The sequence below is a fragment of the Myotis lucifugus genome, unplaced genomic scaffold, assembly GCF_000147115.1.
Source record: "Myotis lucifugus unplaced genomic scaffold, Myoluc2.0 scaffold_27, whole genome shotgun sequence".
Taxonomy (NCBI): domain Eukaryota; kingdom Metazoa; phylum Chordata; class Mammalia; order Chiroptera; family Vespertilionidae; genus Myotis; species Myotis lucifugus.
In genome coordinates, this window is record NW_005871075.1 from 10,531,806 (window position 1) to 10,552,094 (window position 20,289).

A 20,289-nucleotide genomic window follows, 5' to 3' on the forward strand; every position below is an offset into this window, starting at 1 on the left:
CTGAGTATGTTTTCAGTTTCTGCATGTCTCTGTCTTCTCTGGCTTGCCTTCAGGGATGATAGGTAGTAACGCCGCCCGGCCCACCATGCCATCTGGGGAGTGGGCACCGCAGAGTTCCGTGCGAGTCACCTGTGCTGCTACCGCCAGCGCCATGAACAGGACGCTCCAAGGAGGTATGATTCGGAATCCAGCCGCCAACATCCCCATGAGACCCAGCAGCCAGCCTGGCCAAAGGCAGATGCTTCAGTCTCAGGTCATGAATCTAGGTAAGGTGGTGCTCCTGGCTTTGCTTCTGCTTTCCTAGACTAACAGCTCCAGAAGTGCTCCCAAGACAGGCTCCTAATTTGCCATTTAGGTGTCCCCCATGTCACGCTGTCAGAGTGGGATTTTGCTGGAACTCTGTATAGAAACTCAAAGGTTTTTCAGTTTCCTACGAGAGCCAGCTACCTTTGTGATGTTTTCTTTTCATTAAATTACCTAATTTCAGCTTATATGGGCAGTGAGTGTCCCATATAAATGGTGTCTTTTGGAGAAGCATTTCAGTGATGCAGCAGCGGTTCCTAACTCTGGGTCCTAACATCTGGGTCCTAACAGCGGTTCCTAACATCAGGGTCACCTCAGGACCTTCAAGTGCAGGTTCCTGGGCCACTGCCCTCCACTGTTAAACCTACTCTCCCAGGTCCTCACGAAGGTGCAGGTCTTACAGAACGTCTCACAAATCGTGAGGATCAGTAGAATTTTGTTTGGATACAGTTCACATGTTATTAAAAATTAATGGTCAGGTATATTGCATGACTCCCTTTATATGAAATGCCCAGAATAGGCAAATCTGTAGAGAAAGTAGTTTAATGTTTACCTAGGACTTGGGATCTGGGGGTGGGAGTACAATGGGGAGTGACTCCCAATGGTCATTCTTTGGGGGAGAATAAGAATATTCTAAACTTGATTGTCGTGGAGGTTGTACAATCGGTAAATATACTAAACCCACTGGATGGTATACTATAAAGAGATAAATTGTATGCTATGCAAATTATAGCTCAATAAAGCCATTATTAAAACATATTAATGGTAAATGCAGCTCATACTCAAGATTATGTTTTTAATCATTGACATATTAACCTTCCTCTTGTACATTAGCATAGCTCAGATAAGTTGACGTTTATGTTCTGTTTCATATACTTAGATATTGTGCCATGACTAGGAGCTAACTGATGATGGAAAGGTGCCACGGTTGTTTGGAGCAGGAGGTGCAGACTCCTCATCCCACCTCTGGCATCTGTTTTCCTAACCAGCAGCTTAACTGCTCAGTGCATTTTGGGTTATTGTTTCTGAAAGATGACATTCTTGTCATTTGAGGTTGCATGAGAAATGCTAAAAAATGACAGGAATTCCATGCAAAATTAAACTGGGAAATTTTTTTTAATATTTCTTCATTTAAAAAACATCATAATAAATACCTATATCCAGAAATTTAATTTAGTTTCAGTCTTTCATCATTGAAAGGCATCACTCTTGGCTTCTGAGCTTTGCTGTATAACTGAGTTTTTCTGATTATAATGGAAATCTATTGTAATGGAAGACAGGTCTATAGATAATGATAACAGTAAAATTGTTAAAAAGCTCATATCATCATTAGCCTTAAAGCTCTAAAAAGAGCTATTAAGAATGAGCATGTCTGAGCTACTGGCCTCCTTTCTGCTCCACCCTTACTCCCTGGAGAGTCACTGAACCCAGTAGGTTCAGGAGCACGCGCAGACCAGCGCCTCTCACAGGACGGCCCAGGACCCCGGCGCCCTTTGGAAAGGGGGTCTGCCAGGCCCAGACTATTCTCATAATCACACTAAGACACTGTTTTTCTTCCTCACTCTCCTCTCGTGGGGCTGGAATGTGGAAGCAAGTAGGAAATTCTGACTCTCTTCTGTCAAAGGACATTAAAGTGATTTTCAAAAATGTAAAACAACATCAGTAAAAGGTGGCGGTGGGTTTTTTTGTTTTTTCATTCAAAAAAGTTTGTGTTAACATATACTGGGTTTATTATAATGATTTTTAAATGAAGTAATATTTTTTTCTATTGGCCAATTTTAATTCCAACAAAGTAAATTTCAGTAAGATACAACCCACATAGACAAAATCTTTTTTGACAAAATGGAAAGGTTCCTCAGGGCAAGAAGAGGTGTAGAGCTGCTGCTCTGCACCACCCTGGAAGCGGTGATTAGCCGTGATATTCACTGCCTGTATTTCTGTATCAGAACAAAGAGTCTTATTTTCACCTGATTAGTGTTCCTCCTGTCTTTTTCATCTTCTAAAAACCAGATGTTTTGCTTTGTATTACATAGCAGAAACAGATCCTTCCCTGATTACAAGCTGTAAGATTTTTGGACTTTTGTCTTCTCCTTTTCTAGGGCCATCTGAGTTAGAGATGAACATGGGGGGCGCCCAGTATAGCCAACAGCAAGCTCCTCCAAACCAGACCGCCCCGTGGCCTGAGAGCATCCTGCCCATAGACCAGGCCTCCTTCGCCAGCCAGAGCAGGTGAGTCCGGAGGCCCCAGGAGGTCCAGGAGAGCTGCTTTCCGAGTTCTGTACGTTATTTTACACAGGCCTGTGCCCAAAGTCAGTCCTCTCCTTTTAATAGCTGGTGCCTGACCAAACTGAAGAATTCAGATTTTGTACATTAAGCCATTGAAATAGTTTTTTGAAAAAGGATTTGGTATCTGATCAAGTTTATTGAGTTTTTTTGGTTGTGATTATCAGTCTAATCATTTTCATTTCCTTGTAGGTGATCTTTTCTTTCTAATTGCTTTTGAACAGTTCTTTGTGTTTGCTGTGTTGTAGCTTTACCACAGTGTGTCTAGGTGTGGATTTATTGATACTACCTGGTATTTAGTATATATTGTTCATTTCTAAGAGTTTTATTTGCCCGGGTATTTTTCATAACCTCTTTCTGCTTGCTTATTTTTGTGATTTTTAAAAAAATATATATTTTTATTGATTTCAGAGAGGAAGGGAGAGAGCTAGAGAGAAAGAAACATCAATGATGAGAGAGAATCATTGATCGGCTGCCTCCTGCATGACCCCTACTGGGGATCTAGCCCGCAACCGGGGCATGTACCCTTGGCCAGAATCAAACCTGGTACCCTTTAGTCTGCAGGCCAATGCTCTATCCACTGAGCCAAACCAGCTAGGGCTATTTTTGTGAATTTATCTTTATATCTTTAAATATTACATTAATCATTATTTCTAATTTTTTTAATTCAATACTTTCAATATCTGGATTTCTTGAAGTTCTAAATCCAATGATTGACCTATTTCCCTAAGTGCATTGGTAATTTCACTGGGAGTTCATAACAGATCTCTGTTAGTGAAACATCTGGGATTGAAATTGAGGGCACTTTTATTAAGGGAGAATTTGCAGAGGTCTCTGCCAGATGTGACGTCACTACTTACTTGGGTCTCCCCCAGGGTCCCTCAGCTCAGCCCAGCAGTCTCAGGGTAGCTCTTTGACTTCGCTTTGCTTTATGGATAAAAACGCACCCATCACCCGTGGCTCGGAGAATGCCTGCGTTTCAGCTCATCGCTGTGTTTTGTTCTGTGTTATTCCCGGCAAAGGCAACATCCGTTGTGATACTGCGAGATCTCACTGGGTTTTAGCCGAGCACTGGAGGCCGAGGTTGCACAGGGGACTGAGGCCTGAGTGATGGCACTGCCCAGCTGGCCGGATTGGCGAGAGCCTAGGGCAGGGAGAGAGCTGGGGCCTGAGCAAGAGGCAGTGGGCCCTCACAGGATGCAGGCTTTGCTTTCCAGGAAGCAAACTTCTTAGAAAACGTAAACTGGAGGAATTTGGCCTCGAGGCTCATATGTAAAGAGTTGGGGATGGCCCTAACTGGTTTGGCTCAATGGATAGAGCGTCGGCCTGCAGACTCAAGGGTTTCAGGTTCGATTCCGGTCAGGGGCATGTACCTTGGTTGCAGGCACCTACCCAGTAGGGAATGTGCGGGAGGCAGCTGATCGATGTTTCTAACTCTCTGAGTCCCTCTCCCTTCCTCTCTGTAAGAAATCAATAAAATATATTTTTTTTAAAAAAGAGTTGGGGTTGGAGGCTCCATGAAGACCTTTTTGCAGAGTGAATGTTTATGTCCTTCTGAGATTATTCTAGTCTCAAATCATATAATTCTCTTATCAAATGCACAAATGATGAAAGTCAACAGGCTTTCTGGAGCTTCACCCAGGCAGGCCTCATTTCCAGAGCTGCTTAAAAATGCACATTTCTGAGTGAGTCCCTCTCTGGGATGTAATGCTTTCATCGTAGTCGGGGCTGCGCAGTGCAGGGTTGCAGTGTGTGCCCATCTTTCTTTCTGTAAAGTGAGTAATAAAGGATTCAATGACGTTTTAAAAAATAGCGAAAGGTGAATATGTGCCCAGCAATAGGTTTGGTGAGAAAAGTAGAGAGCTGGTTATTGCAGTGAAAGAAAAGATTAAGGAAACTGATTAATAACTGTCTAAAGAAGGAAGGGTGCTCACCTGCTGTATGCCATTCGCTAAGGGGGATATGTTTTTATTGATTTCAGAGAGGAAGAGGGGGAAAGAGGGATAGAAACATCAATGATGAGAGAGAATCATTGATCGGCTGCCTCCTGCATGCCCCCCATCAGGGATCAAGCCCGTAACCCAGGCATGTGCCCTGACCAGGAATGGAACCATGACCTCCTGGTTTATAGGTCAGTGTTCAACCACTGAGCCACACTGGCCCAGTGAAACAAGTGTTTTCAAACCCCACTGTGCCTGTGAACTGCCTCTGGAGTCTCACTGAGAGGCAGGTCTGGGTGGGACCCAGGAGTCTGCCTTCCCCACAAAGCCCAGGTGATGCCAGCACCGCTGGTCCTCCCACTGCACCGTGAGTGGCAGTGAGGCTGGAAGAACAGACAGGGAGACTTTGAGTCTAATTTCACAGTGTGGGAGGGTTGTTCTTTCCTAAATATGTCTATTTGGTATGTTAAAACCCACCCAGCCCGAACCGGTTTGGCTCAGTGGATGGAGCGTCAGCCTACGGACTCAAGTGTCCCAGGTTCGATTCCGGTCAAGGGCATATGTCCAGGTTGCGGGCTTGATCCCCAGTAGGGGGTGTACAGAAGGCAACTGATCAATGATTCTCTCTCATCATTGGTGTTTCTATCTCTCTCTCTCTCTCCCTCTCCTTTTCTCTCTCTGAAATAAATAAAAATAGTAAAAAATAGAATAAACCCAGCCATTTCCATGGAAATTTACACATAATAAAAATATAGTGCAATAATTAAATCCAACACTTGATAGTTGTTTTTGAATGAAATGGAAAGATGAGTTTCTAGGGAAATCATCCTAAGCCCAAAATTAGGATTTTCAGTTGCCCAAACAGATGAGAGTTCTGGTTGGTTGGGTGGTTGGTTGGTTGGTTGGTTGGTTTAAAAGGGAAGAATTCCGATTTTACTGAGTCCAAATGCAGAGTGAGCTGTGCCACGCAGGTTCTGGGGCTCACCGTGGCCTGTGCTGCCCCCTCGGTCCCTATCTCCGGCTATCTGTGTCTAAGAACTGTGTGAACAAAGTGTTTTTGCTACTTTAGAAGTTATTCCAGTCTTTCCAGGCACTCATCCCACTTACTGTATTTTAAATAATTGAGTTTGGAAGAAAGTTAAGACCAACTTCAAGCTAATCTTACTGCCATAGTGCCTCAGAGGTGATGGTAACAGGTTCTAACAACATCCCTCTTGAAACAAAAGGAAAGCAGTGCTTTTTAAAAATCCCCTCTGTTAGCGTCACCGTCACCATCTTATATTTTTACGACCCACCTGTTTAGGAATGGGTTTGTTAATGTTTATGAACCAAGCATTAGTTTATGTACATATTTCAAAAGGACAGTGTGTTAAATCTCTAACATATCCCCATACTCACTGATTGTAGCTGAATTTCCATTTTCTGTAGTTCCATTGTGTTTTTTCCTTAGCTCACCTGCTACGTAAAAGAGAGGTTTGAAATATAGTCCAAAATGTATAGATGATTTGTTTGAAGATTTCTGTTGGATTTATAAAAGTGATTTTTTTTCTTGAAATAGAATCGCTGTCTTTCATGAAAGATTTGCTTTCACATTAAATTCACATTTTTTGAGTTCACTTGGTTTTCTGTTTGAAATGTACATGAGAGTAAAGTTTCTTGTGTTGACTATTTCTCATCATGTAGTAGCTGCTACTTTTTGCAGGATTTTGGGAATACATGTGAAAAGTGAGGGTAACGGTACGGTTGCCCATGAGCCTATCACCCGTGGAGAGATGAGGGGCCAGGGGTGTGTGTAGGAATGAAGCTTCTGGAGAAACAGGAATTGAGAATTTTGAAATAAAGCTAGACAAAGGAAATACTTGAATGCCCCACGTGAATAGCATGTTTGGGGAATGAGGTCTCAGCCTAAGAGACCTGGTACAGAGCCGACGTCCACTCTGGCCGACTTGAGCTCTTTTTGCATGAAGTTTACCACATCCAGATGTTGGTCACTTCTCGGGCCTTTCCTTCTGCCTTTGCCGCCATGACATGCAGTCCTGTGGTTTTCTCCTGGTTGCTCCTCCCTAAGCAGCGGTGAGGAGTGATCGGATCACACTTGTATTTAAAAGTGAGTTCTGGGAAGGTGTCGGCCGTGGGGGAGCTATTTCAGTGCCTGCTGTTTACCGAGAACCACAGCCATGGTGGGGAGAGGAGGCAGGTGGAGAGTCCCCAGTGAGGGCAGAGGCTGAGCGTGTGGGTGGGAGCCCGAGTGGCTGGTGCGTGCGTGTAACTGCTGGTAGCTCATGTGAGGTGCTATGTCCTTTAACTGGGCCCAGTGCCTCAGAGGCAGTGGGGCTGCAGGCTGGGAGCCAGGGACAGGAGGTGGTGAGGGTATTCTCAAGGGACATTTAATGGGGTGCCTTTCTTTTTTTTTTTTTTCTTTTTTTTTTAAATATATTTTATTGATTTTTTTACAGAGAGGAAGAGAGAGGGATAGAGAGTTAGAAACATCAATGAGAGAGAAACATCAATCAGCTGCCTCCTGCACACCCCCTATTGGGGATGTGCCCGCAACCAAGGTACATGCCCTTGACTGGAATCGAACCTGGGACCCTTCAGTCCGCAGGCCGATGCGCTATCCACTGAGCCAAACCAGTTAGGGCTGGGGTGCCTTTCTTTACCAGTAACTAGGGATCAGTGGAGAGTCTAGATTATTTTTAATGTACTGTGTTGTTACAACTTTTTGAAATTGTTGGCTTTAGTAATCAGCATTTCAGGATTTCTGGATTCTAGGCCAATGTGACATATTCAGCTATCTTCAGAAAGCATGGCATGTTCAACTGGGCTAAAGAAGCAGCTTCATCCCTTGATGAATCTGTGTTCACTTAAGAATGAAGTTATTTCCTCCAAGACATCATATAGTAACTCAAAGGGTACAAATTTAGACTATTTTGGAAAGATAAGTATCATTTCCCCGTTGGTGTTAAAGTGACTCAGAAGCTCTTTTTAAAAATCTCCCCCAATTTGTCAGTTAATTTCAATGATGGGAGTTTTATATACCATAGAATTTGGAGTTTAATATGGTTTTATCATCTATTACCATATAGATTAACAAACATACTTTGCAGGTTCATGATCGGCTTCTCTTGGCCACCTCAGGAGCTTTCATGTTTCCGAGTCTTGCTTACGGGCGACTAAGAAGGCTCCTGTTAGTCCAGTGAAGTTTAGTCTGGCGACAGCCGAGTTCAGAAATTCATGTGGCTTTTATGTGCCTCTCGTGCTCTGGCATCTCCCGGGTGGGTCAGCACAGCCTCCTATGAAATAAGACTATTCAATCAATCAGACTTTCCTAGTAAAGTTCAGGAAAAGTCCTTTGATCACTTCAGTGCAAAGTAAATATATATGTGCTTGTGGGGTCAGCGTCCATTTGTGGAAACATTAATGGCCAGGTGGGCCTTGGACTTGCATAGGTCATTTTGTTCTGTGTCCAGCTGGTACAGTATTTTACTACAAAGACCCTAGAAGGCAACTGAGACTTTAGTCCTTAAGGAATAACAATGTTCTGCGATCAGCTAGCCTTTCCACGGGCCCAAGCCGAAGTCTTGTCTTTGCAGGCAGCCGTTCGGCAGCTCCCCCGATGACCTGCTGTGCCCACACCCTGCCGCCGAGTCTCCCAGCGACGAGGGCGCCCTCCTGGACCAGCTCTACCTGGCCTTGCGGAACTTCGATGGCCTGGAGGAGATTGACAGAGCTTTGGGAATTCCCGAACTGGTCAGCCAGGTACGTGCAGGCGGAAGCTGGCGGGGCTGAGCATCTCGTGGGCACAGAGATGTTCGTTTCCTTTTGCCCACAGATAATCTGCAGTCTGCGTTTTACAATACCTTTTCACCTCGTGCCACTCTAGCTCTGGCTTCTTTCCCCCCCTCTCCTTGTGACTACCTCATAAACTCTGGCCCAAGAACGGAAAACACTGGGTATGAGCTTTACGTAGAATTTGGGTTATTCAGCTGAGAGGCAGAAACACAGGTCCAGCACACCTAACGACAGGGAGGGACCTGCTGAATGGAACATTGCTGCCCCGATGGCCTTGAATGCTTTCCTCTGAAACCCAGTCTCCATGATCACCATACGAATCTTACGTTTGTGGGCCAGTGATAGGAAGCTATTTGTTCTAAAAGAATACTTTGCACATACGGTAGCAGAAGTCAATTTAGAGGTTGCTGTAACTCATTAATCATTTTGACCTTTGCGTGGGTTTAGCCCACAACAATATTTAGGATATTTAAGCATAAGTGGGAATATAAAGAAGTTAACCAATTAGTGTACTCAGTTAGCTTCCTTCCTCCTGGTAATCAGTCGGTAACTTAAAGTAAGTCTCTGCTGTAAGATTACTTTATAGCAGTAATATCATAAATTATAATTAATTATAAGTAATATCATAGACAGTCTCATGAAATAGCATAGCCTTTCTGAAGCTGGCTACCTAGCTAAGTTGGTGTGAAGCCGCCTTCCTGATTCACTGTATAAGGAGGAACCTAGAAAAAACGATCACGGTCGTGTTTCTGTCTTCCTCTCTTAGCAGCATGAATCATCTTTGTTTCTTGTTACTAAAAAGTACCTCCCAGTGTCGGGTCGACTTCTTGCACGTCTGACGTGCCGTGAGGTCTGCGATGAAGGTGGGGCAGTCATTGGAGACTTCTGAAGCATTAAAAACAGTCTCGTCATAATCCCCACAGTTCGCAGACATAAGTGGGAGTTCAGACTTGTCAATTCATACTGAGAACAGCAAAATGGAAAGAAATGACTTGATATAACTTGAAATACCGCAAGAAAGGAAAATGGAGTTTAACTATTTCCTGTGTGGCTGCTGGCTTTGCCTCGGGTGATAGTTAGAATTCAGCATTCAGTGTTGTTGTCCTTGAGTTTTGTCTCAGTGACATTTAAAAATGTGATCCTGGGTTTTGCTGAGTGCATTGTTTTTATCAAAACTGGCGTCATTTCATCATTTAATATCTTAGTCTTATTTTTTCCATTTCTTTGTATTATTTCTCTTTTGTCTCATCAAATACACCATCGTTATATCATGTGAAACTGAATTATGGAAGTGTGCTTATTAGTAGGTGGGGCTTCGAAATGTGAAGTAGTAGTGGACTTTATTTTTACTCATCAGAAATGTGTTTTCTTTGAAAATGGAAATTAAATGTTCTCTCTGTTAAAATTGGGCAAATAGATATTTGTTTTTTAACTGATTTTTAGAGAGAGAGGGAGGGGGGGAGAGTAAAATGGATGTGAGAGGGAAACACCCATCAGCTGCCTCCTGCACACCCCCTACCAAGGATTAAGCCGCAACCCTGGCATGAGCCCTGACCAGGGATCAAACCAGCAGCCTTTCGGTGCACCAGATGATTCCCAAACAATGGCCACACCAGCCAGGACTAAAGATGGGCAGATATTTAAAGTTCTGAGGTAGTTTTGTGGATTTAGTTAGAATAGTAATTCAACAATGAATAGTTTCCCCCACAAAGATCCATCCACATTTTCAAAACTATCATGGGGCCCTGGCTGGTGTGGCTCAGTTGGTTAGAGCATTGTCCTATGCACCAAAAGGTCGCAGATTCAATTCCTGGTCAGGGTACATACAGGAGGCGACCGATCAATGTTTCTCTCTCTCTCTCCCTCTCCCTCCCCCTTTGAAATCAATAAAGGTATATATTTTTTAATAAAATAAAGGCAGTGTATCATACTGGTGAGTAGCTCAGGTCCTAAGTCACAGACTGGACTGGAACCCAGGTCGGCTTCTTGCAGTTTGTTTCACCTCTCCAAGTCTCAGTTTCATTATCTGCAAAATGGGAATAATGGTGGTGGGGACCCCAAAACTGCTGATCCCAACTAGATACCAAGGTGGTTGCTCATTGAAATGAACTATGCAGGTATGAGTAATCTATCAAGAAAACATGAAACAGGCGCATTGAAAGTCCAGGTCAGTATCTGGTTGGTGGAGTGAGTAGGCAGCTTTCGTAGTCATGGCCCATGGGTCCCTTCCCTGGGAAGAAGTGACGGGGACGTCACGCCTGACCCCGGCTTCCTGCCTCACATAAAGGCTTTCCTGGAAAGAAAAGTGAAGTCAAGCTAAAAGTACCTTTGTGTGGTGAGGACAGTATAAAAGGCTTCAAATCTCTGACAGTGAGAAAAACCAGCCTTACATTCCCTCTGCTGTTGTTAGTTTCTTTATTTCTTTGTTTATTCCTTGGGCTTTCTCTTCAGAGCCAGGCAGTCGATCCGGACCAGTTCTCGAGCCAGGACTCCAACATGATGCTGGAGCAGAAGGCGCCCGTCTTCCCCCAGCAGTACGCGTCTCAGGCCCAGATGGCCCAGGGGAGCTATTCTCCCATGCAGGACCCCAACTTCCACAGCATGGGGCAGCGGCCCAGTTACGCCACACTCCGCATGCAGCCCAGACCCAGCCTCAGGCCCACAGGCCTGGTGCAGAACCAGCCGAATCAGCTGAGGCTCCAACTGCAGCATCGCCTCCAAGCACAGCAGGTATGTGCTCTGTGAGTGCCTGGAAGCCTGGGGTGAAGGGTGGAGGGTGGAGGGTGGGTGGCACAGGGAGGACAGATGTCAGATGGAGCAGTAATTGTGTGTCCCTTGGATGCCTTCGATCTCATTCCATGCTTTCTAGGAGGGTGACAACTTCTCCAAGATGATCCTATGATTTTCATACTCCTTTCTACTCCTTTCTTTCTTTCTCCTCCACTAACTCCAGTACAGAGTAGCTGTCCTTGCATACGCTAACTCCATTCTTTACTAATGGTCTAATCTTGAGCTCTCTGAGCCTCAGTTTTCATTCTGTAAAATGGGCTTGTTGTACAGTACAGGGCAGTATATGTATATTTAAGGGACCCAGCACAGTTCCAAGCTCAAACCAAGCACTCAGAACACCAGCTGCTCCTGTCAGGAGTCCTATCTATGACAGAATGGTCCCTGTCAGCAGATTTCTGTGATACAACAGGTAATCATGTTGCGGGCTTTCCAATCTCCTTTCGTTTCTCTGAGTGATGAGCACCTGCCTTTTTCTAGTCTTCCTCTTGGCCTCCTTTTCTGGTCATTCTCCTCCCTTTCAAACAGTTGTTTTCCGAACAGTCCAAAATAATTTCCCAGTTATAAGCAATGTGACACCTCATTCAGAACTGGCTTCCACAAGAATCCAGCTCCAAGCCGGGGCTTCAGTGTCCAGCAGCAGGCAGATGTTGGGTGGAAGGTGATTTTGTTAGGAAGATGATTTGAAATAAAATTCATAGGGGTTTTTTAATGTCCTGATTCCTATGTGTATCCATTTAGAATCGCCAGCCCCTTATGAATCAAATGAGCAATGTGTCCAATGTGTCCAACCTGACTCTGAGGCCTGGAGTACCAACACAGGTAAGGGGCAGCCCCTCCGTCAGCTTTCGCTGGGTCCATTTCTCCCCCCTTGATGCCCCACGTGAGGTAACTGAGGTGCCAGATGTTCTGACGACCACAGGGGATCTGTAACATCATTCAGTCATCTTTCGTGGTTCCTCTTAACCATTGCCATTGTTATTGCGGCTGCAGGCAACTCCATTATTCACATGTTGTGTTCCATAAAGTTATTGCAAGCAAGAATTAGCGGACACAGAACTACTGCTCCTAGGAGAAGTAGAGGGTTAGGTTCCTATGAGCCTCTGCTCACAACATATTCAGCAACCTAGCAATACATGACCTTGTTTTAGGTATGTTTCCATTTGAAAACAGCTTATTTAATGGGTATTCTTCAGTCTTTGACATTTGAACTCACAGACAATAGTCCTGTAACTCACCTAATGCAGTCTGAGGGTGGGAACCAGAAGGCGGAGTCAGGAGGGAGCAGGCACAGGGAGTGTCTCAAATTATCCACTGCTTTGCACGTATCTGTAAATGACAGCAGTGCTGTGAATATTGATTTGGGATACAAATCAATCTTAGTGAGGAAAGGAGTGCACAGACAAGGAATCCACGAATAATGAGGGTCGGCTGTATATCGCGAGGGCCCCCAAGTGCCGGCATCTCTTCTCGTCACCTGCCCCTGCCCCCTCTCTCCCGGCCTCTGCTCAGCCTTTTCTGAAGGGCTTCAGGAACCCTTTGGCACAGTGATTTGGTTTCCCCTTTGGACTTGAATGAGACTCTGAATTGCCATTCTCAAAGTTGACGTCAGAGTCCTCTGACAGGAGGGACTGGACTTACCGGGAGGTCCTCTCACTTCGAGCCTCCAGTTAATTGGTGCTCACATTGGGCTTACCTGTGTACGTCATGGCACGTTTCGGAATAATCATCTCTGTAGAACTTAGAAGCTCACATTCTCAACCACCAGTAGTTGTTCAGCTCTACAGTGTTCTTTCCATATAAATGTATTTTCCAAATAATTTTGCACGAGGCTGTACCATTATTTTTATCCTATTTCTAATATACACTTTGTTTTTCAACCTGTGTGTACTCCAACGTTTTCCACCCTGTGCTGCCCCCGTTTCAGGCACCTATTAATGCCCAGATGCTGGCCCAGAGGCAGCGGGAGATCCTGAACCAGCATCTCCGCCAGAGACAGATGCATCAGCAACAGCAAGTTCAGCAAAGGACTTTGATGATGAGAGGCCAAGGGTTGAATATGACATCAAGCATGGTGGCTCCTAGTGGGATGCCCGCAACTATGAGCAACCCCCGGGTCCCCCAGGCAAATGCACAGCAGTTTCCATTTCCTCCAAACTACGGTACTGGACTTACATCCCCACCACCTTTCTCCAGTCCTTTCTCCCCAGTGTCCCCCAGTCCTGGGTCACAGCTCCTCTCTCACAGCTCTTTGCATGGCTCCCAGCTGGCTCTGGCTAACCAGGGAATGATAGGCAACCTGGGAGGACAGTTGGGGCCTGTCAGGAGTCCCCAGGTCCAGCACAGTACCTTCCAGTCTCTCAGCTCAGGTACCACCTTTTCTCTGAGTGCAGGTCTTACTTTAAGAATGACCGAAGTCAGTGTGAGTGTGGACAGTGCATCCACCAGTCGTGTGTGTGCGTGTGTGGATCTATGTGTTTATGTCCGTGTCTGTAAACACAGGTGGATATATATGTATTTATGTTTGAACCTCTGAGTCTGACTCAAACAAATCAATAGACATACACAAAATGTTGAAAGTCATATAGAAATGTAAGTATTAGAGACATTCTACAACTTTGAAAAATAAAGACTTCAAAGTTTATACCAGATTTTTAATGAATAGATAATCCTTGAGAAATGCTGTATAGGAACCACAATGGAAGGCCTCTTGGTTTTCTTCATATTGATTTGTTGGGTCAGCCTTAAAAGGCAAGTGTGTAGTGTCATCAGTGTTAATATTCATGTGCATGTCATGTTCAATTAATAGTTGAATTATTGACAAAAGTAAGTGCTTACATTAATATTCAGAATGACTTTGTTTCTTAAAAAAAAAAACAACACTAAAAAATACACAGAAAGATAATGTGCAGCTTTTTCCTGTGTGATCTTCAACTTTTCCTTTATAGCTAATTTAAATATTGATTAAATATGCATGTTTTACATGTCTTCTGGGCAAAAACCTGCTTATCTCAACATCACCCCTGAAATTTCCCGAGAAGTTGCCTCCTTTGTTTCCAAGCTCCTCTCCTCTATTTCCTTTTTGATGGTTTAGAACAGTCCTCTCAACGTTTTCCCCCTATTTAGTCTAAATGCCATTTGCTTCTAAACTGAACAAGAAGCTTACGTTGAGCTGTTTCCCTCTTCCTGCTAGTCCTGGCTAGCACTGCAGTACCATCCAGCCCTTCCTGAAGTCAGGCGAGCTCACCGTGGATGCAGTTGCTTATTTGTAAAAATGCATCTGCCTTATAAAGAATGACATTAATTCAGTAAAAAATTATTCAAATATATTGACTTTTTATATATTGTGAAATTTTAATTCTGTTTAAACAGTCCTTATAGTGACATATAAAAATTTAAAGACTACTTCAGGTTAAAGAGAAATATATATTTGATCATTCTTGATTTGGAAAGGTTTATGGGGGAAAATAATATTTTCTCTCCCTACCTCTAGCCATGATAGTTAACATGGTTCCTAAGAACCCCTGTAACTACTGTGAGAATTAAGACGGAGAGATATTTTTCTTCACACATTTTATCCCACCTTGGAACCTTTTTAAAATATATGTAATTAACCAGTACGTGAGCAGATATTTGAAAGTAATTTTCTGTGTGTATTTAACTTGAATGCTCTCTTTCTTTTCACTACACTCAAACTAACAGTCTCCTTTGGATTTCTATTTTGTTTCTAAGGAATAAGTCAGCAACCTGATCCCGGTTTCACTGGGGCTACCACACCCCAGAGCCCTCTGATGTCACCCCGAATGGCGCACACGCAGAGCCCCATGCTGCAGCAGACCCAGGCCAGCCCCGCCTATCAGGCCTCCTCCGACATGAACGGATGGGCACAGGGGTCCATGGGTGGGAACAGGTATGCTGTGTTCCTGTGTCTTTTTTATGTAAATGATCACCAGGAGATCTTTCTGTAGACCACACGTCTCTTTTCTGTGCTTTTCTTAACTCCTTTACACAAGAAAGCGATGCCAAATAAACTGCTAAGTAAGCCAGCTTGCTTTTTCTAGGGCAGAAGTCCCAGAATTTGAAAAAGCTCAGTCTGAGGTCTTTTCCTTGGAAGTAAAAGGAGCCCCCTAAGAAGGTAGCACCCCGCCCGTGTATGAAACTGCTGAAGAAGGCAGTGCCCTCGAAGCCGTCCTTGTCAGTGCGTGTAACGAGGGAACAATCACAAAGCTTGTCCCGTACAGACACGAGGGTGGGAAACAGCCTTCCCGACCTCCCCGGTGCCGCGGCCGCCCCTGCAGCCTCGTTGAGCACTACGGGCCCTGCTGTTTCTGACCTCGGCACCTGCTGGCTGTCCCACCCTGGGTTCTCTCCGCCTGGTTTTCTTCACTCTGAAGTAAATGCCAGAGGAGCAAGTGCTCCAAGCTGCCTGCCTGTTTGCACTGGGCGCTGACATTGTCATCTTTTCATTGCCTTCCAGCATGTTTTCACAGCAGTCCCCACCTCACTTTGGGCAGCAAGCAAACACCAGCATGTACAATAACAATATGAACATCAATGTATCCATGGCAACCAACACAGGTGGGATGAGCAACATGAACCAGATGACAGGACAGATCAGCATGACCTCAGTGACCTCCGTGCCTACGTCAGGGCTGTCCTCCATGGGTCCCGAGCAGGTGAGCACCCTGAGGAGCCCTGTCCTCCGATCATCACGTTTTGTCTATTTCTTCATTTCAGTGAATCTTCCCTTGTACTCAGCATCTGCTGTCAACTCCCACATTTATTTTGAGGAGTGTTTTTTCACCTATGTTAGTGCGATTATCAGGAATACTTGTTAATGACAAAATACACATCAAAGAATTTCTGACTGCTCAAGCATCTTTGAAAACATTTCTTAACTTTCTTGTCATTTAAATTTTTCTCTTATTTGATGAATTTAGCAACAGCTAACATGAATCTCTGAACATGGAATAGTGAATGTGTTTTCTAAATAGCTTTACTTGGAATTTTAGTTTAAGAACTGATTTTTTTTTTCTTAATATAAAACCAGATGAATCACAGGCCAAGCTACCTGCCATCCAATTAGCTTTAAATGATACTTCACTCCTGCAAGGAGGCTGATAGGGGTGACCCAAAACTAGTTCTGTCATCTTTGGATGTGGATGCCATGATTTTCTTGTCAGTATTTTTTTAATGGTGCTGTTTTGTGTTGAATAACATTGAAACAGTTCTCCCACTCCAAAATGTACACCAGCTTCACTGGTGGGGAAGAAACTCAACGCATCTGGTATCTCAGGAGCCAGCCTGGGACTCAGAAAGCTGGGTAGGGCTGAGCCAGAGGTAAAGGTGTGGGTTAATCATTTTAAAATTGTGTTTATAGGAAATCTTATTTTTAAGGGCCACAAAATGCTTGGCATTCTACTTCCTCAGTCATTCATTCAAATTATAGATGTGGCAAGGACCCTGGATCGGATTTCATATCTGGAGAAATTGAGACAGGGAAAGTTTAAATGACTTACCCAATAAGCCATTGACAGCACCATGAATTTCAGTTAGATCACAGTTGTGAGAAGGTGAAGATTAAGTTGGATTAGGTCTATTTCATTCTGAGGTTGGTAAACCACAATTTACTGAAAATTTACAGAATTTTGCAGTGCCTCAGTATTTTATTCTATAAGAAGGTATTAATAAAAAATCGTAGTGGTGCATGAGATGTAGTGTTGATGTTGAGTTTTCTATAAAAATGGGCCACTAGTGGTTCCTGGTTTCCTTTCTAGGAGTAGTGAGGGCTGCTGAGATGGTCTAATCTAGTATGGGTCCTAGTCAACCTACCCAAGTGTAAATGCTGCATTTGCAATAGTCCCGATGGCTCTGAAACTTCTGCATGGATTTCAACCTTTCAAATATCACAGTTATTTTGGAAGCCCCCAAAACACAACTGCAGTGTGTGTCTCATGACAGAATCCTCTATCAGCATCTGTACGTTCACTTTGTCGTTTGTAAAAGACATGTCACACATGCTAATGATCAGCTCACTTAGTCTTGGAGGAGTCCCCAAATTCAGCTCTGTTTTGGATATTCACACTGGCTCTGACTAATCTATAATTTGCCTGAGTAACCAAGGATATGAGGAGCCTTTCAGATGTCTTCGAAGTCCCAAATATGAGTCATTAGTCTAATTCAGCCCCCAAAATGAACATGAAATGATATGAAAAAGTTTCTAATATGATCATCTCTATTGAATTTCTTTTTTTTAAATATTATTGATTTCAGAGAGGAAGGGAGAGGGAAAGATAGAAACATCAATGATGAGAGACAGTCATCGATCAGCTGCCTCCTGCACGCCCCCTACTGGGGATCGAGCCCACAACCTGGGCATGTGCCCTTGACCAGAATCGAACCTGGGACCCTTCAGTCTGCAGGCCGATGCTCTATCCACTGAGCCCAACCAGCTAGGGCTCTATTGAATTTCTATACAGAATACAAATAAAATTTAATTTGAAGGCAGCTAGTATATTAACATGTATTTATTTTCATGTTTCTCCATACGATAGAGGACTACCATTTTTACATAGTCATCTTTCCTCGTTATTTACTCCTAAATTCCAGCAAGAGGAAGGCTGGTGGTTGGTTGTTCCCCACCACACTTCTGGACGTCCCGCTAAAAATGTTGTCCTGTCTTGTTGCCCTCAGGTTAATGACCCTGCTCTGAGGGGAGGCAGCCTTTTCTCAAACCAGCTGCCTGGAATGGATATGATTAAGCAGGAGGGAGACGCATCACGGGTAAGAAACAGTGAAGAAATGTGCGAATTGGGTAAAGTGAGCATGAATGTTTTATAGACCAAAATTGGCAGAGTGATTGAAGATAGTTATAATGCTTGTGATTTTTTAAAAAATATCTTCTAATTTTATCTGACTTACAATGGTTCTGTGTAATTATCCCTTTAAGCTGATTTTAATTGAGCTGATGGTGATGTATGAATTAAGAACACTAATTTTGCCCTGGAATGATATTATAGCAAAGCAGAACATAAAGTGGCGGTGAATTAGTCATATTAGGGCAAACCATTGAATTTATGTTTGCTTACATGTTTGTCTATATTCCATTTTGTTTAGGCAACAATCTTGTGTATTATTTCCTTGTTACCTTGACAGTTGTTCTAAGGAGAGTAATATCACCATGTTCAACATCTAGTCTTGAAACAGTAGGCTAATCAGTGCTTATATAGCTCCTATAACCGAGGGCTTTGTAGTACTTATAGCCTTGCCCTGGGGGGCTCTTAACACAAGGGATATGTAAGCACTAGATACTCTCTTTTAAGTTAAAAATTCCCTCTCAATGGAGAAAATGTAGAATTGATGTTGAATTTCCTACCAAAAAAAAAAATGGATCTTGGGTGGTTTTGTTGAGATTATCATTCAAGTTTAAAAAGCAGTTGGTGGATTTTAATGGCAGAGTGTGTGCACTCGCCTGTGTGGCGTCTCTCGTTGAGAAAACAGTCACCTGGCACAGAGGCCTGTGGGTGGGAGTCCGGGAGATGTTACCTTCTATGTACCCAGATGCACAACTCGTCTAAATGGTGGACGGATTGGTATAGAAACTCAAGCAGAAAATGGAGCCTATTTCATATGGACCATGTGTTTAGAATAAATGTGCCATCGCATGAGGTTTGAAGTTGGCTGGCGCCTCCCAGATGCCAGTCCTGCCTCCTGTGCACTGCACCTCCCCAGGTGGAGCCCGGAGCTCAGGGGTGATTATGTGCAGAGTAGAGGCTTGGAGCCCGGGCTGCACCTCCCAGGAATGGCAACGTTATTGGTGATGAGGCTCCCACAGAGGACGGCCAGCTGAGCCCAGAAGTGCCAGGGGCTGAACCTCTGAGCGCATTGTGTCTGGGGGGGTGAAGGCCTCCTTCCTTCACCTTTCCGTGTGGCTGGCTGCTGGCCCACCACTTGGTGGAGTACGGCTCCAGCAGCACTTCCTGGGCCAGGCCAGCAGCCAGTCCCCCCTCCTGTCTGTGATGACTTGCCTTGTCTCCCTCTGCCGCTGCATCACCTCCAAACAGAAAAGCCTGGCCTGGGTGAGGCAGAGCCCTCATACTTCTTCAAAATCACAGGCGCTCCAGCGGGTATTGAGCACTTACTGCACACCCGTTCTCGCTGAGCTTTAAGTGACCTCGTTTGAATCACACAAGTGCTGTCACGAGTACAGCCCTGCCATGGGTCCCGCACCAGCAGGGAGTGAACCCAGCCGTCTGAGCTCCTTGTGCGCCCTTCGTCCTGTACTCTGCTGCCCGCCTCGCAAAGGCTTTCCTCGGGTTTTAGACAGCTACACACTGGAGAAGGCCAGAGAGGAGCAGCTCATCTCCTTTCTGCTGCCATCCTGCAGGGAAGAGAACCCTTAGCCGAGCCCTTGGCCTCAGGCACCGGTTCTTAACCTTGGGGTGGGGAGGAACCTCTGAGAGAGGGAATGGCCTGTGGTCTCCAACGCATTTTCAGATGAGAAGAGTGAAGCTCAGGATTAGGTCGTCTGTCCCAGGCCACACAGCTCGGAAGTGGTGGGCAGATCCTAGGAGTGGAGGGCCGCCCCGAGCAGCACCGGATACAGGAGGGAGAGGCAGGGACGCTCAAGCTCGACTAATGGCAGAGCTGGCGCTGGGCAGGGAGGGCCCCGAGAGCCCCGGTGCCTGATGGGCACCCACTAGACCTGGAACAGAGGGTTATCGTTAGGATCACACCAGGCGACTTGAGTAGTACAGGAGGCGCTCGCCATCAGAGGTGCCTTCGGAACTGAGCGGGCCACTTGCACCCTCTCACTCTGTTTCTCCCAGCCCCCTCTTGAGTCAGGCTTACCCATCTGTCCTCTGTTTATGCTGAATGTTAAGGCCAGAGAACAGTCTGTCACGGACACTCTTGTTTCCTCCAGAGAAGGCTGTGTACAGTATATCCCTTCTAATCCATGAGTAATAGCGACATCACTGCCTGTGTCACCGGCCGCTGATGTGGGCGCAGAGGGTTCAGCCACTTACCCCAGGTGCTGTGATGTGCTCTGTGCTGTTGCAAATCAAAGAACTTTTCTCAGAATTTTTATTGGTAATTGGGTTCTATTTGCTGAGCTAGAAACCACTGTGATTCATTATTAATTGAATCTGTGTTCCATTTATCTATAAATGGAGATTAAAATTAT

The 20,289-nt window shown here is 44.7% G+C and overlaps 1 protein-coding gene across 8 annotated transcripts in view; it reads left to right on the plus strand.

Annotated features, from left to right (window-relative positions):
- The window catches only part of NCOA2 (nuclear receptor coactivator 2), a 257,444-nt gene that overhangs the window by 234,885 nt on the left and 2,270 nt on the right, over positions 1-20,289 (plus strand). For 7 of the 8 annotated variants that reach the window (XM_023751985.1, XM_006086380.3, XM_023751986.1 and 4 more), the window contains 9 exons: positions 54-266; positions 2,403-2,532; positions 8,120-8,285; positions 10,770-11,048; positions 11,847-11,927; positions 13,033-13,267; positions 14,838-15,015; positions 15,583-15,781; positions 17,799-17,888. In XM_023751985.1, coding sequence (XP_023607753.1) covers positions 54-266; positions 2,403-2,532; positions 8,120-8,285; positions 10,770-11,048; positions 11,847-11,927; positions 13,033-13,267; positions 14,838-15,015; positions 15,583-15,781; positions 17,799-17,888 — 1,571 coding nt within the window. The remainder of the gene's footprint in view (positions 1-53; positions 267-2,402; positions 2,533-8,119; positions 8,286-10,769; positions 11,049-11,846; positions 11,928-13,032; positions 13,268-14,837; positions 15,016-15,582; positions 15,782-17,798; positions 17,889-20,289) is intronic. The other variant, XM_023751990.1, reaches the window with a different exon arrangement.